This window comes from Maniola jurtina, chromosome 15 (assembly GCF_905333055.1).
Source record: "Maniola jurtina chromosome 15, ilManJurt1.1, whole genome shotgun sequence".
Taxonomy (NCBI): Eukaryota; Metazoa; Arthropoda; class Insecta; order Lepidoptera; family Nymphalidae; genus Maniola; species Maniola jurtina.
In genome coordinates this window covers 4,599,614-4,625,155 of record NC_060043.1, presented here as the reverse complement: position 1 = coordinate 4,625,155, position 25,542 = coordinate 4,599,614, and the positions used below count along the sequence as shown (strand labels likewise).

The 25,542-nt window shown below is 35.3% G+C and overlaps 1 protein-coding gene across 1 annotated transcript in view; it reads right to left on the bottom strand.

The window, feature by feature from the left end:
* Positions 1–24,625, bottom strand: part of LOC123872522 (matrix metalloproteinase-2-like) — a 244,011-nt gene extending 219,386 nt beyond the window's left edge. Inside the window, exons 1-2 of the mRNA XM_045916840.1 lie at positions 24,257–24,625; positions 19,778–20,494 (exon numbers count right to left, since the gene is read on the bottom strand). Coding sequence (XP_045772796.1) covers positions 19,778–20,203 — 426 coding nt within the window. The 5' untranslated portion in view covers positions 20,204–20,494; positions 24,257–24,625. The remainder of the gene's footprint in view (positions 1–19,777; positions 20,495–24,256) is intronic.
* Between the last annotated feature and the right edge of the window lie 917 nt (positions 24,626–25,542).

The following is a 25,542-nucleotide window of genomic DNA, read 5'->3' as shown; positions in this document are numbered from 1 at the left end:
ATGAAAAGTTGTGATACACCCGCAGATATTCTTACCAAACCACTTGGGCCTATCGCAACTAGTAGAATTATAGGTAGTTTAGGTCTTAGTTAGTTTTTTTTTTCTGTGTGTTAATATGTTATGTTAAGTTTTTTTTGTAAGACAATTTAGTTTAAAGGGGGATGTTGGAACTGGCTGTAAACTAAATTGTTTATATTTAAATATATTCTTATTCTTTTTCTAAAATCCTTTTGTTTTTACGTTCGATGACTTTTTATCTCACTTCAAATATATATCTCAAACAGGACGTCCAAGCTTTTCTTTTTACTGATATTTTTCCTATAAATTCAAAATATCCCAACAATAAATAAGGGAATGAGTATATTTATCAGATACTTTACGAACTAATAAAATTTCGTTTAAGTAGATAATATTTCACTTGTAAAACGTACCTTTGATCAAATATTTGCGCAACAGCTGATCACTTTACGCCCTCGCGTGAGAAAGTTGCGATTCGTACTTATTTATTTATAGCCTTAATAGTACCTGGTACTACAAATAGGAAGTAAGATTACATATTAAATAGAAGTGTCCTGCACCGGTCTATAACGCGTAGGGGTATCTGAGATCTGGAGAAAGGAAAGTCAAAATAGGTATGTGGAATATATCATACTGTTGTACCTGTTGTAGGCAACGACAAACATTGTGCCCAAACAACGGTAGAACGCGTAGAAATAAGGCAATCTGAATTCTGAGATGGGATGGTAAATAAGAATGGTATATAAAAAAGAAATTGGAAAGTGGAAAAAGAAAGAATAAATTGTTTAGTATAAACTGTGGATGGTTATATTAACGTTCCAGCTATTTTAGGAACACTGTGTATACTAGCCCAGGTCTCTCACCCTCTCTCTAAACTTAGACACTAGATATAGGTACCCTATGAAATGTAGACAAACCATTCGCATCATTTCGCAGTAAATTGATCTTTTGAGAAGCATGAATCAGAACACGAAAAAAAAACATACATATATTAAGGTCGAAAAAAAACTGCTGTACTTTTCTTTCTTGTGATAATTAATTCTTAGCTAATATTATGTAAGAACTTTAACTAATTAATATTAAATAGGGTCTATTACATTGGCCTTAATGAATAATGCAAGAGTATCGTGTATCGTGAGCTTACTGAGCAACTAACAAGTCGCATGTTTACTAGTTTCGAAGAAACTTACTTGGAAGTCTTTAAGCTCTAATAAATTGTACTTACAACATTTTTATTTGGTAAGAAAATTGGGAATTTCATGGTGATATTCACCCTATACTTACTGTCTGTATAATATAATTCTGATCATGCATCGAATAAACTATTTTCCAAGCGGATTTCATAGAAAATACTAAGTACATATACCTAATATGTATTTCACTCTAAGATTGAAAGATAATAAGCCATTCTCTTCCACTGTTTTACAAGTTGAAATACGAAAATCAATCAAAGTCAGGATCAATGATAGCAAAACATTATTTAATGCTATTTAAAGATAACAACGTGGAAATGAGCTCGGTAAAATAAAAACTGCGGTTTAAGAGAATGCAGTATGCACTTTTAAGGCTACAGTCGACTGTGACAGGAGTACTGTAGGTTGCAAAGCGTAATGCACTCGTACAAATACAAGCAAAGAAATCCCAACTTAATGTACAAAAGTATAGCAACCACAACCGTGTGTAAATATTTCAATAAACATCGCTGTGAAGGATGTTCAAAATTCTAGTTAGACCCGCGACCAGCGACCTGCCTTGAATGTGTGAAGCGTGCGAATGACAAAAACTTATAATAGGCAATCGTAAATGTAACTGTTGTACCGATAAAGTTGAGTATGAACATTGAATATTTTACGGAAAAATATACTTACTAAGTATTTTTGATTAGTGAGACGTAAAATGCATGTGATAATTAGGTATAATAATTTACTTATAGCAATGCGTTATTAAATTATGTAAACTGTGGTAAAATGAGGTTTTTTTTTTGAGAAAGTTTCGTATTTGGGTTGATACGTTCTCCATAAGAAGTGCATTCCAAACCCGTAATAAATTCATTTGACGATTCAAAAGCTTGTAAAACTCTGTATAAAAAAACTATTTTTATTTAGTTATAATAATAAATAATTAGATTTCTCCTTAACACCTTGACATTGTATAACTTAGTGGCATTGTGGACATGCATAGGTATCTAATTAAATAATGATGATCATGATTTTTGTTGTAATGATCATATAATTTTATGCTGACTAAGTCTGCATCATCAGTTATACCTAACTTGAACTGAAATCTTGAAAAAAGCACACGCTCAATAATTTATTCAGTGTTTTAATATAACAGAACGTGACAGTTATTAGAAATTACTTATTCAACGTAATAAGTCAAGCATAAAATAATGCACGAGTAGGTAAATCCATCATCGTTCGTTAACGTAACAATGTTTTACAAAACGAAATAAAATTCATCATACATCATACTTAAAAAATGTATGATTGTTTATGAAAGCAGTTTTTTGATGAAGACGGAGATCGCGGAAAAAATTCTAAGTACCAGAGTGAATTTTAACTGAGTAGTAGACAGTAATTTACCGTTGTGAGAAAGTGAACCATTCAATGCTACTTGCATTAAACCATTTAATGCTACTTGCATTAAATGGTTATAAATCTAATAATGGGACAAACATTGCAAATATCTTCCAACTGTGTAATATAGTTACAGTAGGTACCTATAATCACTTTTAAGTCCAAATGCAGGTTCAAAGCTCATTTATATTATGTTGCTAGTGGAAATAAAATAAGTGAAAAATGGCAATGTAAGTTTTCTTGAAAGATGCTTAAAAGTGATAATTCATTATACACTTATAGGTTATGTAAGCAAATAACCTTATATGTGCGTACCTATTGTGTACATATCCGCTACAAACCGAACGGACACAATAGTGAGTCACCGGAACAGATTCGAAATTCGTCCGGTCCTCACGTGTGTTGAACGAGATTGGAATACTGATTGTTTTGATTAAGAGCCCTGTTACATTCCCCGCTGTTTGTTAAGCGTTAGCATTTATGAAGGACGAAGGAAAGTCCATGACTAACTTAATGGCAAATTCGTTTTTAGCCACTTATCACACCCAGAAAGAGGGGTGTTATAAGTTTAACGTATCTGTGTCTCTGTCTGTAGCATCGTAGCTCCTAAACGAATGAACCGATTTTAATTTAGTTTTTTTGTTTGAAAGGTGGCTTGATCGAGAGTGTTCTTAGCTATAATCGAAGAAAATCGGTTCAGCCGTTTGAAAGTTATCAGCTCTTTTCTAGTATTCTAATAGAGGTTTTTGTGTCGGGGGTTTTTTAAATTTTGATTTATTATAATTTTACTATAGGGTTTTACTTACACTTGAAGAAAATTCCGATATTAATTTTATTTACACATCAAAAATTGTGGAGCCGGCGGCGCGGCGGCTGAATTTATTTTGAATGCTATTTGTTTCACCGTATGGGCCGTATATTTTCAGAGGAAAATAACCGGAAAACTAAAGCTTAAGTAAACGTCTCGGTTGCTAAATTAGTGTGATACGACTTCATAATACTAACATGATTTATAAAATAGTATAGCAAGGTACAATTAATGGTATTGTTACATTGTTCAATTATTCGAATCATTGAAAATTCATGTCTCGCAAACTTTTATCGGTTGTGTGGTCTAATTAAGATTTTGTTGGAAAGCAATATGGCGCTTGCTTTTTTTTTTGTATATATCACAATAATTCACACTAAGGATATTATTATCGTCCCTCTTGCAGTCTCAGCTGCTCGAGTTCGTTAGGCCTCATTCGCACGAGAGCTTTTTAACGTACGTTAAACAAGTGTTCAAATAGAACAAATGCATTCCCAAGTATCTGTTCACACGTCAACGCTTTTTTAAGGCGCACTTCGTATTTTCAGTGCAACGCAGGGTTTTAACGCAACGCTTTTTTAACACTCGTGCGAATTAGGGCTTATTCTGACCAGTATCTAACTTTATTTTAACAGGGCTCTCTCCGTCACTCGTTTCCACTCGTTTCATACAATCGTAGTTCCAATTTCATTTGAATACTAAGCAACCAAAGTCCATGAAATTTTGCAGACATATTCTAGAAACTAATATCTGTGTCTGTGGTGTTTTAGATTTTTCTAAAAATATGTAGTTTTAAAATTACAGAGGCTCAAAGATTTGTATGAAAATTTTTAAGACCACGTAACTTTGAAACCGAATATTTTAACAGAAATCTGGAAAACCACAGACATAGATATTAGTTTCTAGAATATGTCTGCAAAATTTCATGGACTTTGGTTGCTTAATATTCAAATGAAATTGGAACTACGATTGTATGAAATGAGTGACGGAGAGAGCCCTCTTAATATTTTGACACGAGTAAACACGATAGTCAATAGGATCTTATCTTGATCAAAGAGAAGGACGAATATAATATTATTAACTACCAGTGATCGCCCGGCCTTCAATAAATATGTACGTAGGTTCTATATTTATTGAAGGATACTTTACTCCCTATTCCGTGGAAATTTTAAAAAATCCGACCTCATTTCTTGACGAAATAAAAAAACCTTTGTGCACAATTTCAGCTTTCTAGGTTCAAAGGTTTGGGCTATGCGTTGATGAATCAAACGGTGAGTAAGGACTTTTCCCCATAATACTTTTCTTCATATAGACAAAGGTATGATGTAGGTAGATAAATAGAAAAAAACCACATACATTTTTAAAGTGAAAACTTTTTTAGGCGCCAACTGCCTAGCTACCAATTTTTTGAAGTGAGATAGTAATAACATAACATAATATTTTCAAAATAAAAAAATAAATAATAAAAATTTAAAAACCTCCGACACAAAACCTCTAATAACTTACAATTGGCTGAACCGATTTTCTTGAATTATAGCAAGGAACACTCTCGATCAAGCCACCTTCCAAACAAAAAAAAACTAAATTAAAATCGGTTCATTCGTTTAGGAGCTACGATGCCACATACAGATACACAAATACACAGATACACACATGAAACTTATAACCCCCCACTTTTTGGGTGGGGGTTAAAATGGAATCCGCTGAGTTTGCTGTTGGTTGAATTGCCATGGTCCGTGAGTTGGTGTTCATAAAATAAATATGTTTCATTTCGTTTCAATTGTTATAAGTACATGATGTAGCCTGTAATGTGCATAGCGCCTGTAAACGCGTCTTGACCGGAAACCCCGCATCGCGAGTCGGGGGATAAATATAGAACAGACAGACGCACAAATATTATGTCTACTGACTTTGCATGCGAGTGCTACCATTGCTTGCTGTGAACAACTATAAATGTGCTGTTAATAATGTAACGAAATGTGTTTATTATGTTTGAGAGTAACGATCTCTATCAACTACTAAATGGATCATGCAGAACAAAAATCGTGATCTATGAAACCGTCAAAGTTACAGCTTGAAACTGTTTGATTTCCCGAATAAAATTAGCCATTTGTTAATTCAGGGTATTGAACAATTATATTATTTCAAACAAGATGATGCCCACGACCCTGTCCGCGTATATTTAAGTTTATTTAAATCCAAGGGAACTATTCGGTTTTCCGGGCTAAAAAAGCCCGAAGTCAATTTCCGGGGCGTAAGCTACCTCTGTACCAAATTTCACATGATTCGGTTAAACGGATAGACCCCATACGAACTCTTTGATTTTACGGGATAAAAAGTAGCCTATGCCCGTCCCCGGGATGTAAGCTAACTCTGTAGCTTTCATTAAAATCGGTTCAGCGGTTGAGCCGTGAAAACGTAGCAGACAGACAGATAGACAGACACCCTCGCATTTATAATATTAAGTATGGAGTATGGATTTTAGCTAAATCAGTTCAGTCATTGTGGCGAGAAGGTGTTACAAACACGCAAACTTTCAATTTTTAAATATTTGTAAGATATACCGGCATCCTATCTGTTTCTAGGAGAGGGTCAGATGCACCTACTATGCATTAAAACTGTGTCACCAACTAAACATATTGTATCTGCAGTCTACACATATAACCAAACATATCGAGTATCGACGTCCTTGACTACTAAAGCACTCATGCGAAAAAACATTAACCTTTGTATGAAAAATTCAAGGAATTGAATGAAACACCCATTATTGTTATCAGTGTCTGCGATCGAAGACTTACTCGCTTTAATTACTAAAATGTTTTAGGTCATATTCAAGTACTAACATACGCTTCACATGAAAAATGTACGCGAAGCGATCTTCGGGGAACTTACATCGATTTAACAGCAATAAATTAATATCAGCAATCGTGAATCAAAATATGTCAATACTATTTATTACCTCACGTATTTTTGGTAAAGGTTATTGAAATTCAGTGTGGCAACTGGTAAGGGGTCATGAAAATTAGTACTTTTTGCTTTCAATTGAAAAAAAATTAGCTTCGTTGAACCTTTTCCAACAGAGCAAACTATGAAAGTCAAACGATTCTATTGGTTCATCTACACAGCTTAGCAGATTTTTGGTGGAGAAGCACAACCTTCAGAAAAGCTTCATAGAAATGCCTTTGTTCGTGCACGCTGTTGTTTGACAGCGCTGACCTGTCAGCAATTTACATATTGACCTATAAGCACTGTGAAAAGTAAACCTCCCATAGATAATGCACTGCCCACCACAAAAGCCGTGTTTAAATAGGTAGTAGATAGGTGAGTTCATTCGTCCGAAAATGCTATGAAAACCGCTTAATTATTATTTGATGGAACTTCACGTGTAAATTAATGCATACTCACCGCTCTACACTCAACGCACGACAATTTTCGAATGCAAATTCCATTAATTATGAATTGTGTACAGTTGAGCTGGAAAGTGAAAAATAAAACTATACGGTTTTTACCTACGACGAAACAGAGATGGCATAATATGGGGGATAATAGGGAACTTTGCACATTTTAGTTGACAAGATCACACTAATATTACAAAGGCGAAAGTTTGTGTGTATGTTTGTTACTCATTCACGCAAAAACCACTGGAGGACTTGTCTGAAATTTAGATTAGAGATAGATAATATCCTGGATTAGCACATAGGCTACTTTTAGTTCCCACGGGATTTCGAAAAACCTAAATTCACGCGGACGAAGTCAGCTAGTAAAACCATAAAATGTAAACTTCAACTTCTAACGTCTCAAATTGATGCTATAGAGTACAGTACTCTTAAACCGCGAGGCCTACAGATCTGCAGATTATGAATTTAATGTAACTTAGCACCTACATTACCATTTTTATACACAAGAAGGGGCAAAATTACGTGTTGGGGCTAGACAAAATTTTGTAAAGTAACACTAACTGTATCTATTCATTTACAAACTGATCGAAAATATGGTTTTTGTACAATACAAAGAGGCGTGAGCGCTGGGCGTTGATAGCGAATCGCGATGTTAATTTAGGTCAATGACTATAGCCCACTACACTCCGGCATTATTGCGAACAGTTTTTGCCACTTCTCAAATGTTTTATTATGTTCTGAGCTGGAATTTGGGAGGAAATGAATTAAGTTTCGTTAATAGCAATTTACAGGGGTTAAAGTGATGACAAAATGGAAACCACAACTAAAAACCGAAATAAAAAGAAAAAGATTGCGTGGATGGATGATCTACAGAAAATTGGAAAGCTTGCACCATGGAAAAATCACACTAATATTATAAAGGTGAAAGTTTGTATGTGTATGTGTGTGTGTGTGTGTGTATGTTTGTTACTCCTTCACGCAAAAACTACTGGACGGATTTGGCTGAAATTTGGAATGGAGATAGATAATATCCAGGATTAGCACATAGGCTACTTTTTATCCTGAAAATCAAAGAGTTCCCACGGGATTTCAAAAAACTTAAATCCACGCGGACAAAGTTGCGGGCATCATCTAGTAAGTAATAAAGAATGGAGACGAATGACGAGGAAATCCGTAGAAGATAATGATCGTAACACTGCAGAAAGTCAGTTAATATACGTACTTAACAGTAAGTTTGTTGGGAGTTACTGTAAAACTAGACATATTATTTTTGTATATAAAGTATAGTCTTAAACGTATGAATTTGGTGTACGGACTGTCATTTGGCTTGCCTAAATAACTGTTAAATATTTTGTTCGAATCCACTTCGTATTACACTACACACCCATGCACATAACATAATTTACTTTTTACTCCACGTTACTTGTTTGTTTAAATCTTACCAAAATAAGCAGGTTTTATGTCAGTACTCAGTAGCGAACACTTGTTAATTTGGGTCAATGTCCACTAGAGTTCAACTTCATTGTAAATGTTTTTTGCCACTTGTTAAAATATATCTTAACTGCATTGAACTAAATTTTTTAGTTGGAGAGATTATGCAGGAGAATAAAAATAATGTCACATAATATATCCGAGTAGATTAACAACATACGAGTTAGTACCTAATTAATTAATAATCAATAGTGAGCTGTTTTTATTTTTTAATAGAGCTGGAGTAATAATCCCCTATTTTTTTTCTGTTTCTCTCTCTGGCTCAGTCGGTAAAGCATGACTCTTAATCTCAGGATCGTGGGTTAGAGCCCCACGTTGGGCGCAATCTTTTTATAATAATACTATTCTTTCACATCTACTATGTATTAACTTTTTTAATCAAACATGCTAGGAATGTGATAATCTGGAATACAGTGCATTAGGTTTAGCTTAGGTTTAGCCGTTGGAGTTTTATTAGCCAAAAAGACAAGGGTAATTTTTTGTAAATACACTTGGTATTCAAACTACTTACTGTTGTTTAGGTAAGCAGAGTAGTGATTTATTCCCAACAAGGCGGACAAACGACATCTAAACATGTCGCAGGGCCTGCTCCCCAGCATTTAGACATAGTATCAGACCATAGAGTGCGGAACTCCCAACTTTTATGTCCAGCTGTGGACGTATAAGTATAATTCTATACGACGCGACGGCGCGAAATGACGAGTAAGGTAAATTTAAAGTCAGTCATCCCCTAGAGATTGGGCAAGCTAAGAAAATTTATTCAAATTTTCCTCTGAGTTTAAACGTTATACAAAATTCAGAACTTCTGTAACTTAGTTGGAGAATCTAAACTATTCCTAAACCGTTTGGGGATCTATGTGATTTTATTCATCCCTTCTGAACAAGTTAAGCTCAGAAGATTATGCTTTGAGATAAAATAAAATACCAGAATGTATAGTCTTTCAGCCTTTGTTATAGTTTCTTATCTTTTGAAATACTTTTCTTTTCTAGACATTACAACCACAGTGGAGATTTTTTATGGAATGAAAAGTAGGTATACACGTACTTTTCTACGAGTTGAAAATATTTTACGTAAAAATCCTTTGTGGAATCCAAGGTGTACATCGTCGTTACCTGTATGCATTTTTAAAATGTACCTAACCAACAATTACAAAGCATCTGAAACATTATTAAAGATTATCTTTTTCTATCTTTAAAAACCCCTAAATTATCCTCGTAAATACAAATAGGTATCTATCTATTATAGTGAGCGTAAAATAAGTTGTCCAATCTGAAGTTGCAACATGACGCTTTGCACAGATCATAGATTAAAGTGCTGCAGGGTTTGATCTTTTTGATAATGCGCAGTTATACGCCTCGTGGTCAAAACTGCATACCTACGATTAGTTTAAATTGAAAACTTGTAACTCAGAGTGAAATTTTGCTTTTTAGAAGTTCACTGCACTATAAACTCAGCCTTCCTCACCACTCCACAATTCACTCTGTATTCTATTGATAAAACCAATACTACATACTATATTAGGTTTATCTTGCCAATTAACATTTCATATGCTAAATAATCTCTAATCTCGGTTAACGGCTAAACTAACAAACCTTGCATCGTACCTTATATCTCCTATCTAGTAGACATAGCGTAAATAAGTACTCGTACCTAGATATGTACTAATTACAAGCGCATTCACACTTGTTGCTCAACCGATAGCGTCTTATGCAATTCACAATAACTGAAGACCGAGAGTGGGTCTAACTTCGTTCAGTTTCAATACTAACTTTATACCAACTAGGTACATATTAATATGAAGTTACGAAGCTCGCCATATGAATAAAATTTGAAACATCTTCATCACGTAAATAAATTATAGGTACCTAAGTATTCTTATGATTTTACTTTGGTTTGTAGTTTGTGGATTAAGGTTTTCGAAAATCCCGTGGGCACTCTTTGATTTTTCGGAATAAAAAGTAGTTTATGTCACTCTCTAAATCCATGCAAAAATAAGATAATGCAGTTCTTGAATTCATCTCTCTGTAGATATTCTTATGGGAAGGGACTCGTGTAACTTTAGCCTTATTCAGGTATTCAACACACGTTCACCATACTAATAATTGTATTGATAAAGTGGTTTTGCTAATGTGCCCAACAGAATGGTCCATTAATTGGAATCTACTTTAAATTGGAGATGAAAGTGATTTCAATTAGACCCTTGTTAGAGCGGTACCTGCCTTAACTAGAATACCAATGGTCTGTGGTTAAGTTAACGTGGAACCGCATAAACTGTGGCGTAGATAATAGTTTAACTTTGTACTGATTATACCTACTCATTACAATGTACCATACTTTAAATTGCGTCACTTGTAATTTTCTGTTTCCACATCTTTTAGGCGACCTTTGAGGCTGCACGTCTTACAAAAAAGAAAATCACGAATTTGATTAGTATTGGGATAAGTAGTTAGGTTGAAATGATTTAGGTTTATGGCTTATTCAAATTCAGTTATTAGAATACTTATTCATAGTGGGAATTTGCGTTTAGGTTTATTGTCATTGATCTTCATGAAAGCGAGAGATTTCTAAATTGTATTGAAGAATTTTTTATTAGTCGATAGGGAACGCATTCGGTGTGCAACGAGGTTCTAAAACACATTTTGCCAGCATTGTAAACATTGGTCGTTAAACCGTATGCGGGGACTCCTCGCATGATGTGCATCGACAGATTTATCAACCAATGGAATTATGCGTTTAGGATAGGATGGAATTATGCGTTTAGGATAGGAAGTTCTCGCCCATAAATACTCGTACATAAACTAGAAATAGATTTTGATAAGAGCCTGGTTAAATTGCTTAACCGTTGCCGTAAGTTGGTATTTATGCATGGGTGTCTCAACTGGACACCATTACCTCACCTTTTAATGGAGTTTATTGCGCCTTAAAATGTTTATTCGTTAGTAAAAAATCTTACGACTTCCAATTAACAAAATAATCAGTTCCAACTTTTAATTAAAAGAGACGTGAACAAATTTTTTTATCATCGACAGCTTTGATTTGATCGCTGAGTTGTCAAGTATTTCCATTTTTGGTTGGGTTAAATAAAATGGAATCGGCTTCGTCCCTTCAACCAATATACTTTCCCTGCTGGAGATAGGTCACTTTGCAGGGCAAAAAAGAATAGACACATTCTAGGCAAGCGCGCTCCAACTTGAGACAGCGTCATTACTTTGTAAGCATGATTGTCGTCAACCTCAAGTGTAGCTTACAATAAAAAAGAAAATCTAGGGCACCTAGCGAATTGCTTGAGATCGTTCTACGACTAAGTGGCCATGGTTTTCATGTATAAGATCGCCATTCGCCATTGAAACACCTTAAAATATCATCTTCGAGCTATGGGTCCCATCATTTTACTTCAGCATTGGGACTCGTTGTGCAGTGTAGGTTACTCTAGTTCTCCTAAGTTCTATGGATGTTCTCATTTCTAATTGGTCACGGAAAGATACTCCGAGCAGGACTCTCTAAAGCGCACTGAGTGTCCCTGAGACTTCTAATCAGGCCTATACGTTGCTCGAAGTATTCAATAACCGTAAACTCTAAATAAAATTCATTTTTTTTACACCTAAGTATGTTTTCTTCCTTCTGCGCACACGCAGACCTTCAAACAATAAAGTATGAGCGATTTAAACATATAATCAATCAAAACTTTGATATAGGATCATGACCATTCAGTTAAATCTATTAACGACATTTCTATGATTTGTAGATTTTCTCCCTCGATCAATCACTGCCATAAACTAGACTGAACTAACAGTTTCATAATTCCAAACTGGTCGTACAACTTGGAATGATCGGCTTTTGAACAGTGCATTTGACTAGAATGCAGTTTACTGTGATAAGTAAGCATGAAATATCAATTTCGTGACTATAGCTCCATATTATCACTTATCACTTACTTACTCACTAACTTACTTTGTCACTTAGATTAGGATCTTTTGTTTTTATGTTTGGACCATTTTTAGTTACAACCTGTTGTGTGTACCTTTGAATAAATAAATAAATAAATAAATAAATATTTTCTTGTATTCGTCTACTTTGAGGTTATCAACAGAAAGTAGACCTTAGGTACTTTACCTTCCTTGAATATTAGTGCAATATAGTTAAGTTTAGTTTTGGATTCTTTATGTAAACTTGTTTAGAGTATAATATAAGTATTGTGTTCATAATAAAAGCATATCAAATAAATCAGTTTAAGTTTAGTGACTGTATGAAGAAGTGAGTTGCAACATACAGCAGACAATGCTCAGAGTATCACACTTAAGAGTGCTCTCTCCGTCACTCGTTTCATACAATCGTAGTTCCAATTTCATTTGAATATTAAGCAACCAAAGTCCATGAAATTTTGCAGACATATTCTAGAAACTAATATTCTCTGTCTGTGGTTTTCCAGATTTCTGTTAAAATATTCGGTTTCAAAGTTACGCGGTCTTAAAAATTTTCATACAAATCTTTGAGCCCCTGTAATTTTAAAACTACATATTTTTAGAAAATTCTAAAACACAACAAACACGGATATTAGTTTCTAGAATATGTCTGCAAAAGTTCATGGACTTTGGTTGCTTAATATTCAAATGAAATTGGAACTACGATTGTATGAAACGAGTGACGGAGAGAGCCCTCTTAAGATGACAACTTGAAATTTCTATTGACGTCAGATAATGGACTCTATGATTGAAGGTATAAAGACTGTGTAATGTATAGTGTACTTGAAGCTAACGATGCAGACGAGCCTTTGTTTGAAGCACGATGTCACAGCCATCGGAAGGAACAGTCTGCTGTAGGCTCTACGATGTTTACAGACACCGCCAAGACATCGCAAGCATATTCTACGTAGATTTAATTCTCATAGTTAATATAACAAATTGAAATTTTTAATTTATGATACGAATTGATACGGTGAAAAAGTTGTAAGTAGCAACCTACTAATTTTGTGGCTAAACATCTATGTATTAAGAAACAATGAGTCATTCATAAGGCAATCCACCCGCCCAATTAGCTATACATGCAAGAAAAGCAAGCAATACCTACTACCAACACTACAACTATATTATAGTAATCATCAAGCTACGACACTCAACACTTCAAATCGTCACACTAGAAAACGATCCACGAAAAAAGTAATAAATAAAATTTGAGTATTATTTTTAAGTTCAAGTAGGAGTAAGCGAAAATCGTCGACCCATATTTTAATTGTTTTAAATTGTTTGTTAAAGCCTGCCTAGTGCACTGTTTTAGTGATCCAGAACCATCCTCTCATTATTGCCTTTCTAATAAAACTGGTTTGTTGAAAGTCTATAACAGATATAGGTAGAAACATTTTTTCGTTATTTAAATAGGTAGGTATTAGGACTTTGGGCCGATTGTGAAAATGGTCTCCGAATTACAATAGGTAGGTTGTACTACAAAAGCGACGTGATAAGTAGGTATTGTAAAAGTAAACAACGCTACAGACGGCAAGTCTCTATTCAGTTCGAAATAGGTTTCAATAGAGATAAAATCCCGAGAAAAAGCAATATCGCCCGCACTGCTAAACGAATATAAATGAAAATACGGGCGTGTGGCTGTAGAGAAAGGCACTTTTTGTAGGTAAACCAATTTGCATACATCGTTTGTTTTCGTTTTTCGTAATTTATATACTTACATAAAAGATGTCTACTGACTGACATAAATATCATCGTACAGCTCAACCTCCAGGTCTAATAACTTGAAATTTTTCATGAAGGTTTTTCAGGAAATGATTTCCAAGAATTCCAGCCTGGCTAATACTAGCCAGGCTAGAATTCTTGGAAATAACTTATTGAACTAATTAACTTGGACATAACTTATTGAATAGGTAGGCTAGAGCTGTTGCACTGAGCGTTTTAGAGCATTTTATGTGAACGTCGGAACGTTGTCAACAAAACGAGTAAGTCGCATCGAAAGCACCTAAGAAGGATAGGCTACGCGTCCGATATTACATACTAGTAGACTTCATGACGTCGTTCACAATACTGAAAAACCGGCCAAGTGCGTGTTGGGCCTTTTTTAGGATTCCGTACATTATTAATATTATACTTTGGTTACAGCTTGCTTTTTCTGCGAGTTAGAGACTCGTCACACGCGGACAAACAGACAGACCAACAACAAAATATGAAAGCATTTGAAAAAAGGGCAAGTTAGTTCCCTGTGTGATAATTGTCTTTAATAAATATTCACCTTTCACTTTCGATTAGGCAATATAATAATGTATTAGGTACTATCGTAAAGTTTATTCTAGACTGAAACCACTTGCTCAGACTTAATTTTGATCGTACATTTCAAAATAACACCTGAACCGATAAATATAAATTCAGCAGTCCCCAGTGTTTCATTCGACCAGATTTCAAAATGGCCGTCGAGTTGAGGTTATTGGTTTCCAAGCCCATTAAGATTTTTCCCATTTCACTGAATTGCCGAGTGACCTTTTATAAATTTTATATCTGTAGAAGCGTAGACCGGCGTGATCGTTCTATACATTCAACCAGCCAGCCCGCCTTACCGAAGAATATGATATGAATCCGCTGGGCAAATTGATCATTTCGATACCTCAGTGCCAAAGTGTAACAAGTCTGAAATTTAGTGAGTTTGAGATAAATATAATCATGATTATTTTATTTCAAAATCACTGTAAGGATTATTAAAAAAATTCAAGAAAAAACTTTTCATTTTCAAATTTTCAAAAAAAAAAAAAAACTGGTCATTTGGGATAACCTTTACTAGAATGAAAAACTTTTAGTTTTTAGATATCTAGAAAAGTTTCGGCATGTCTTATAATAAGTAAGAACCTGTTTCTGAATTTGTTATACTTTGGACAACTTCAAATCTGTAGCAAAATATTTTGTGTAAAGAACGTGCGACGTGCCTCCAGGCAGGTTGAGCTGCCATATTGGTACAAAGTGTAAAAGCTATAAAATTGAATCCCTATACCTATTGGTTTGTTGTTTCGTTGATAATAAATGAAAGCGAATTTATTCCCATAAATATCGCTCTCAAAATACAATGAATTTCATTCAAAGGAAGTCCATAGGCCGTGTAAGGAAAATTTGTTTTCAATTATTTTTGCGCCTAAAAATAACCAGTACAAAAAATACTCTAGAAATTTTGTAAATATTATTTTTGGTGAGTAGCTACTTACGCACATCTATAATGAATTAAAGATTTCTTCTTGATTCTTTGAAAATTCAAGACAGTCAAAAGAAAAGTTCGTTTACCGGTATTGGCTGTAAATTCAACTACTGACTATCGAGCTAATTAACAATGAAGAGAATTACTTATGTATTTGAAGTTTAATTTTTCTAACAGGATCTCTTCCAGTAGTTTTATGGGCTAGGTATCTACTGGAAGAGATCTCTTCTCTTACAGTAGAGACAGATAAACTATTTTTGTGTTCATCCGTTCTTTATACAAAATACCTTAAGGTTTTTCTTTTTATGTTTTACTTTTTTTATTTAGGTACTGTTGCAAATAGTTTGTATAATGCTGAATTCATCCCAGGAGGTCATAGCCTTCTATCTATTGTGACATAATTTTATTAAGTTTAAACAGCTGTTTCTTTAATGATTTTATCTCAGCAGGTTATATAACTTATAATCTGCTCGTAATATATCTAGTGCCATACACCACAATTTCAGGTACTGTTTAATAGGTAGTAATACATGGTAATACTTACCCAAAATTCCATGTTAATCTTTTAAAATGAAACTAATTTCCTGATCGTATCAACAATAAAATATAGCCAGTAAAATTAAACAGTGCCTCAGAAGCTAGTCTTCAAACTCATTGCCTACGATCTAACATTCATAGATTTTATTATAGGTTATGCCACACACGACTTTTACTCAATAAAAACGCCTCTATTACTCGAGCTATGAAGTAACGCATCGGCCCAGCTGTTATCATTTACACTGGTATAGCTACAGCTCGACCTACATGCGCAGGAAGCCGCTAACCATCGCGGCCATGCCGTGTTTGAACTATAATTATTTCGGCTCAACTTTGATTCAACCCGTCCAGACTTTACTTTTCGTTACGCTAATGAATGATCTAACGTTTGAGTGGCACATAGTTCGAAAAATCGATAGAAGTTGGGGTACCAAGGTACTAGAATGGCAAGTACCTACATGGTGGAAGACCCCCACAGGGAGCCACTGTCCAGCAGTGGATTTCCATAGGTTGATGAGTACCTACACTTGTTCATCAGAAATTGTCCTTTTACACAACAGTACGATTCGTCATTAGACATCACAATTCTCAAATAGATACTATTTACAATATTAACTAATTTCTCTAAATGGACTTAGGTTTGATCTTTTGCTAACCTTACTATTGCTAAAGCGCCCTTTAGTAATGGCTGACTCACCAAAAATAATGTTAAAGCTCAAAATAATCTAGCGTCCGTCCCTTCAAAAATTATGTCGTACGTAAGTTAATGAAATATTTAGTTAAGTTAACATCTCAGGTGATATCAAAATTACTGTACCAAACTACGGCTGTCAAATTACATGGAAACGGCTGTATGGTAGTGACACTTTTTGGCAAAGGCATTAATGTTCAGCTGTGGATGTCCACAAGCTGAAATAATGATGGTAATGATGATCATGGTTATGGTGATAAATTACAGTGCTTTACCTACCAAAGATTTCTAAAAAATACGAAACAAAAACTAAAGTGCAATCTCTAGTTTACTCAAACGGAATTTCCAACCATTAACAATTTACGTGCCAAATAGCCTAGCAGTTTATCACTTCCGTTTTAAATTTGCCGGATTTTTCAGTAGCTGTCCGCGATATAAATGGATGGTGTCTTCCCGACTTACGGAGTTACGCCGAGCGTCCCACTCGTCACTTAGCTCATTTATCTCGCGAACGGTCCATCCGTCTGTCACTGTCACTAATCTAATACGACACGCTAGCTTTTTGTGCCCATAATAGTGGCACTCGGAACGCCTTAAAATGGCCGTTAATCCATCAGAATAAGGGAGACCTTTTAAGGGACATCAACATTCTAGATAAAAGGAAGGACATTCGGAACGGGAAATCAGTGTACTTACCTATTCGTCGTACATGGGTGTATGGATCGTATGTGCTGAGCTAATATTACTGTCTCTACACGATTATGGCATATTGTGTTCGATATAAGGATAATCGAGTTTTCCTTTAGCTCATTTACGAAGGGGTTGTTAAATTGTATAGCCGCTATTAAGTGAGTCGTAAGAGCCGATTAAAATGTGGTTTAAGATTCTACATAGAGAACATAATATTATTCACTCAGGTAAAGGTTAGTCTAAGGGCCGATTTTTCAATCGTCAAATAACTTTTATCTCAGGAACAAATTCCTCAGATGTAGTTATTTGACGATTGGAAAATCGGCCTTAACTCCTACGAACATAACTGTTCTGTAGGAAATAGGAATATGAATTATTAAATGTAGTCATTATATTGAAATAAATAACATTATGCAGGTATTAGATATAATATTTTACTAATAAGCGTATTGTATTATAAATGATTACGCACCCTTTAAGGAGTAAATAAATAACAACTCGTGTTGTTCATAAAAGGAATTTCCGTATACGACGTTCATTTTCTTAGTCCCACACTTCTACTAAACAACACAATACGGTTACCAGGTTGAAGGGATTCCCGGGATAGTCCTAAAATTAATGATAGTTTCCCTTCCAAAATAACATATCATTACATAATAATTTTCTGTACAATTTTTATTTATGTTAGTTATTTTTGTCATAATATTAGTTGCAGCCAACACCCTTTCTATTATATCAATATAATTTAATGTACCAACAACGACAATTTAATTGTTACATTAAAACTAGTAAATAAATTACCCAAAAAATGTGAACAAGCAGGAAAATTCCTTTTTTTCTGAAAATAAATAGTTCTGAAATGGTAACTCTACATCATGCCGCTCACCAAACCACAGTGATAAATAATTGTAATATCACAAGAAAACATCTGTGTATTCATAGAAACTTCAAGGGTGTATACCTATTGAACAGTAGTTTTCGCTTGTAAATGTAAGTTGTAACAGCTCGTAGTCAAGCGTTAAACCTGTGAGTACGTCAAGACGAACGCGTTTTTGTAATCTTCACTAAAGGTGCGTATGCACTAGAACTGAACTGCAGCTGTACTGCACGAGACTGCACTACGCGGCACAGAGCGGCAAAATATTATTTCTATCATTTTGTATGGAGCATATCGCACTAGAGCGGCGCTGCACAGAGCTTCAGCGCGTTGCCCCGCGAAATGAAACAACTTCGATCGTTGAAGTGAGTATTACAAAAATGATTTTTCCTCGGTAAATTGTAATGCTTAAAATCGAATTCCAAACTGATATATATTACACTAGCTGATGCCCGCGACTTCGTTCGCGTGGATATAGGTTTTTTAAAATTCCCGTGGGAACTCTTTGATTTTACGGGATAAAATTAGCCTATGTGCTAATCCAGGGTATAATCTATCTCCATTCTCAGCCCAATCCGTCCAGTAGTTTTTGCGTGAAGGAGTAACAAACATACACACACACACACACACACACACACACACACACACAACACACACACACACACACACACATACACACACACACACACACACACACACACACACACACACACACATACAAACTTTCTCCTTTATAATATTAGTGTGATTGTGAATTCTCCTGATCAGTACGCACCCTTAGACGAATTCAGATTGCTTTTTTGGTGCGACAGATAGGGATGAAGATAAGCAGACAATGGCAGTACTTTTATAATGTATGCAGCCGGTTTCCGGCAAGGGCCCAGACGAGACAATTCGCTCGCGCGTCAGGGCATATTGTGCTGCTTTGTATGCATGTCATAACTTTGCTTTTGACATGCACCATCTATAAATAAATGGACCAGAATTTTAATAAATTTGACGTAAATCTACGAAGAAAGTTCCAGTATTATGATAAATTTTCGAGCTTAGGAGCCGATATAAATCAGACATTTTCTATACTTATTACGAAACATTAAGGTACTTTAATTTTGCTGAAACTTATTTAAACAGCATTAAGTATTTATTGATGAAAAAACTTACACAGTATATTAGTGCTTATACGTGACTTATATACACATTCCATTCATAGATTTGACATTATATTAGTCATGCATGAGTGGTGTTTAAGAGCTGAATATACGAAATGGACTTGCTTTGCTTAATATTGACCCCTATCAATAAAAACCTTTGGACATAACGATCAATAACCCATATAAAGACCAATTGCTCGGTTTCTACTAGGTCTACTGAAATTTGACAAGTCACGAAAAAAGTTAAAAAAAAGTAACCCATTAAGAAAACTCGAACGAGTTTACGTTTACGCAGGTACTGCGTAGACTTTATAAAGACGTTTTTTTGTAAATAAATAATTTAAAAAAAAAACTTACCGTAGCTTTCTCTGAATGCGTACTTCGTGAGGGTCTAGACCGCGCCGGCGCAGCTGCGGTCGTCGTCAGCAACATGAGCACGAGGCCTACCACGGCCACCGCACGCACGTGCACACCCATTGTCCTGCCGAATGCATCCGTACACTCCTCCGTATCCCGCACACATTTAAATTTCAAATCAGCGGCGCGCCTTGCACCACCATAACCGTCCACCCTCCTCCTAATCGATCCTTTCCCATATTCGTCTTCCTCGTGCAACTCGCGCGCGATTAAACAGCACCGAGTTTCGATTTGGCATCCATATTTGCTACTTACTAAATCAGTCGAATTTACATCTACATCACTGGAATGATTACCACAAGTTTCCCTATCGCTTTTTAAATGCATGTTCGTTTTCGAATCGTTTGTTTCTCGTTTGCTCCCCATCGTTACTAGTTCTTTATTTTATAGTCTCTCGCTTATAGTCTACACTATGGCACATCACTGTTTTGTTTGTTAGTTTAATGGGTCAGTTCATCTTAGTATGCTGGTTTGAACGTTGCGTGGTTTGCTCATCCAGAGCTACAGCACAGAGCACTTTATCGGGATGCTTCCTGTTACCGTGTTCCAGATTAATTTCTCTGCGGGACGGGATGCTGATATCGGGCGACGTGGGCGGCGCGCTGTTTGCTCTACACTTAAAATATTCTTGTATGCACAAGATATCGAAGCGATTTTCTGCAACAAAAAAGATAAGTTATGATGAATGTAAGCTGATAACGGACCAAAACAAAGAAGGTGGTTATACAAAGTTGGAAGAGTCAGCCGTTGTTTATAGTGAGTTGGCGTTTGAATCTTGATCTACTTTGTTCTTAACGTTATCAAGTTACTTCGAAGAAAAAAACGGCACTTTGAAAACTATTTTTTAGTTATCTACTTGTGTACAAGTACAACCAGAGAGTTGTCATATTACCAGAGCAGCAATGTAGAGCAAAATGGAATCAACTCTAATGGTGACTAACTCTTAATAAATTCTTTTAATAAATTCGCGTTAGGCAATTATAGGTATATATAATTATATTATTCTAGTAGACGTTACTGTATTAAAATATAGGTAAATGTTTATTAGCTAACAAATTAATTAGAAAAGGGAGTATTAGTAATGATTTGCATGGCTAATATTCTTTAAAAAAATGTTTTCAAATGTGGGTGAATCCTGCCATTCTGATAGAAGAAGTGAACTCAGAAGTGGGCCGGTGATGAATTGAGACGATGATGATTTGGATTTACATTGAAGCGAAGATCGACAGGAAGACGTTGGTGGTAAAACTTAGTTCAGAAATAAATATGACGCAACGTGACCGAGAAAGTTGTCCATTGATATCAAGCCTGTACTTACAACAGTAAAGACTGTAGACAGAAAAGTGATAACACTCGAAGGGCATATGCACATAAATCTTTATTTGCGATGACCATCGGGCAACAATGATATATATTCAATGCGTTATTATACATCCTCTCGTAAAATAGCAATAAATAAGAAGTTAATAACTCAGCTATCAATAATTTAAATAGTTTATTTTCTCCACAAATAGTTTATGAATGAGGACAACACCAGCTGAATAAACACTTATTTCTTCTTTTAAAAGGGAAACGTTCTTGATTTAAAACTAAGCCAATTTATGAAGCAACTTCATTGTATGTATTATCAAAAATTTAGTATCAAAAATGAAAAAATTGATTGCAAATACCACTTCGCTTCTTCGACTTTGCATGAAAATGTTATAATATGTAAAGTCTATAGGTAAAAGTAATATTTACCAGCTGTAGCAAGACTTATAATAGATTTTATCTAGTTGACTATTTAGTTACCTAGATGCAGGCACACTGATAAGAACTACTATAAATTATGTAGATGTTGGCAATATAAAATTTCGTTACACCTAGTTAAAGCTAATCTAAATGAGAGCGCGATTATTATCAATGCGGGTTGACAAACACTTGATGGGCAGAAATACTGTTAATTCCGCCGATTATCATCAATAGAAAACGCCGTTATCCGTGTTAGCAAACACTTCAAGGCGAAGAGATGGTGGGAATTTAGATCAGGAATTTATTATTATGAAAATGGTTGAATCGGCAAGCTCATCTATAGATGGCATTCTCACGTAAGGACTAAGATTTTATTGAAATCTATGAATTAGGTAATGTTCAATAATTTTATTATTATTATTCCTATTAAGTAATTAAGTACCTACCTTAATCAATCTAATTTATTTTTTCTTATTTTATTGATTTGTTATAACGTTCAAAAAGTGCACAATTTTTGACTATCTACTTGATTGTGGTCGCTGTGATCTTAGAAGAGTCTCCATCGATGTGATCTCGGGTTTGATTTCCGCCTGAGTAAATTAGGGAATTCTTAATTTCTGGTGGAAAACTTTGGCGGGGACTAGTTAAGCTTTGCCGGTAATATAAGGATTTTACCAATCGATGCCAATCGGCGGTTCCAGTAGATGCCGCGTAGAAACCGAAAGGGTAACTGTTTCAAGTTAGCCATATTAGACTACATCATTATCAGTCATCACTTACCACTGAGTGATATCGCAGTCAAGACTAGCTTGTCATCAATTAAAAAAATCTGCCAGCTCTCGGCCGTTTATTTCAAATTTCGTGTCAGTACCTACTCAGCCATGATTTACTACAGTTACATTGAGCCTATTGCTTTTTATTTGCTCTGCAAAACGTTAACGTTTGTTTCCTAGTCACATCACATAAATTATAAGTTAAACAGTTCAAATGGTTAAATTAAACGAGTATGAATTGGCGCCAACGTCATTATGACAAATATAAAGTTCATATGAATGACCAATGAAAGCCAATGACCATACTAAGTCAGTGTAATATATAAGTAGGTATATGAGTAATCTATGGGGAAATGGTAATTGAAGTTTTTTTTTAATATGGATAACTATTAATTATTCTACCTAACATGAACATTCTACGTCTGTATGATAGGTATCTATGGCGTATGGGAAAGCGATAAAAATTGACATGAAAAAGCCTCAATAGCTCAAAGGTAGAATGAAATCCGAAAACTCGTAGGTACAAATCTCACCCGTTGGACTATTTTCATACTCACTTTAGAAGTGAATATGACAATAGATTTACACTACCGCTTTACAGTAAACTGAAGAAAAAAATAATCATTTATACTTACTTAGATTTGAGGTTGTCTGTACTATTCTCAGAAAACATTAAATTTATTAAGTGATTTTAATTCAGCGTTGAAAGCTCTAAGTAAGTTCCGCGTGTTGCTTAGATTACATAAAATAATAAAGAGGGAGTTCGTTGTTTATTCAGCGAGGGGGATGTTATTGTTGTGGGCTTCATACGTCGGTATGATGAACGACTCAAATTGTTGAGGCAATCAAAATAATGCACCGTTAGTTCCAAGACTTCCAAGTAAGTAGAATTTGGTCTTATATTAATGGCGTGCCCTACTTGTGTTTTCCACTTACTTTTTCCTGCGACTTTATCCGTGTGACCTGATTGTTTTATTAAATTCTCGTTGCTGAAAATTCTTTTTAGTGGATGGCATTATAGAAAGAACCTTCATGTAAAATCTTAAGTTTCTGGAGTCCAGCAGTTTAAGCAGTTCGTGATATGCCAGTCATATCAATATTTTGGGGATGTCGAATGTCAATAAAAGAAAACTTAGCACTTAGCAACCGACACTAGGTATAGTCCGCGACAGGTTGAGATGGCATTCGGGGTATGAGGCGGGGGGACGCCCCGCACACCCGCACGTCCCCCGCGCTCGCCCGCATCGGGATAGCCCGGGGCCTGTGCGGGTGTGCGGGGCGTTCCCTCCTCGATTGCCATTTCAACCTGTCGCGTACTAGGTATATCTTTTTTTCCTAAATTTATAAATGCAAATAAATTCAAAATTGCTACTGCAGTCTAATTTAATTTCAATATGTCATACATATTGGAACTGAAGTAAAACATCCATCAATAGGTACTTTATTTGTATAGGTATTCAGTCGAAGATCTGACTTGATAAAATTTAAGCGTATGACCTAAGGACTAAACTTAGTATAAGTAACTATTTATAAACGAACGCTGATTCAATTAAAGCTTCGCAAGCTTCAGCACTCACAAGTAGAGAGTAAAACAATATTGGCTTCGCAACGAAAACAACGGCTTACTACGAAATGCACTGAAAAAAGCTCAGAATAGATGTCTAACGAAAAGCTCTACAAAGAAACTTAAAAACACGATATATTAGTGCAAAGGTGTGTCTTAGGTAAAATATCATCTCATGTATATGTAAAAGATGTATGTAAAATGTAAATAAAGTAAATTAACTAAGTATAAACTATATAAGATAAATATATTATGATAAATTTTATTTCGATCACGATTTATGTTTAAAAAAGTATACAAACAAAAAGTAGACATAAAGCAAACAAAAAGGCAATAGAGCATTTCACTTACGTTTTCGCAGTTCGCTCTACAAAATTTGTCGCAAAGAAAAGTACGGAAACAAAACAACTCCCCCTAGCGAGCTTCCTTTCGCTTTCATACGACAGAGACAACAAGCATCCACACAGCCACTGAAAGCACTGCTCTACAAAACTTTACACTGAATATTATTCGGTAATAAAATGCATTACCTAGTTTTCAGTACGAAAAAACCGGCATGTACTCTAAGTAAGATCCTGTGCACACAAAACTACCTGTTCTAAATTATTCATTCATACTTTTTTATTAAAAAAAATTGCACTGTTCATTTATTTTGTCGAGTTCGTGAGCAAAAAAACAGTGTCCATGAGCAGTACGCCCGGCACGCGCTCGCCGCGACCACGCGCGATTGTCTACTAAACTCTGAGCGACTCATGAACTTCGGGTGAACGTAACTGCTTTAGGGCGCATTAGGGCTGCCGATGATGAATCAGAAGTGACTGTGCGATGTGCGTTATTTCAGACGAATGGAAATACGAACACAATAACCCAGCGCTACCTTATAGGTACTTACATTCAGTAATTCCAGGTGCCAGTCACCATTCAACCGGAAAACTCTAGCGTCAACCAATTTCATGGCTAAATAGGCCGTGTAAAAGCCTAATCATTGTAACGATCGAAACATTTCAATTTGGTAATTGAATAATATTGATAAAAAAATTACTTTGCCTAGCTACTACCTAGGCTGTATCACTTATTGAATGTAGATTATTATTTTAGATATTGACGAGATATATAGATTATTGACGAGGTTACAAAATTAACTATTTTTGTATTATAACTGGAAGACCAGCGTTGCCTTGTCTTGTATAGAACTTCTGAAAATCCTTTCTTTAACTGGGAGTCTAAGTCATAGATAAGAACTACGTGCAAAATCTAAAGTTTCTGACCCCAGCCCAGCAGTAGATACGTTGATAAACAATCAATCCACTTCTCCTTTTATATGTATAGACTTTCAATTTCAGTGTGAGCTTTTTTGTTCATGTGAGCTTTTTCATTGTAGCAACCCTATTGACTAGTGCATGCGCCTCAGCGTGCGTTCGTACACGGCCCACGTGTGTGCGTGGCGCTTCTGGGTTATTATTGGCACACAATGAAGTGTGGGGCAATTTCGGCTGATTATTTTTTTCGATTTAACGTCGCTTTGTTTAGAGCTTCTGTGTTGAAATTAACAGACGATCAGACTTAGTTGGCGTGAATTTTAGCTATCCACAGACGTGCTAAGATTCATAGCTTAAGTTTTCAAAATAGATAACTAC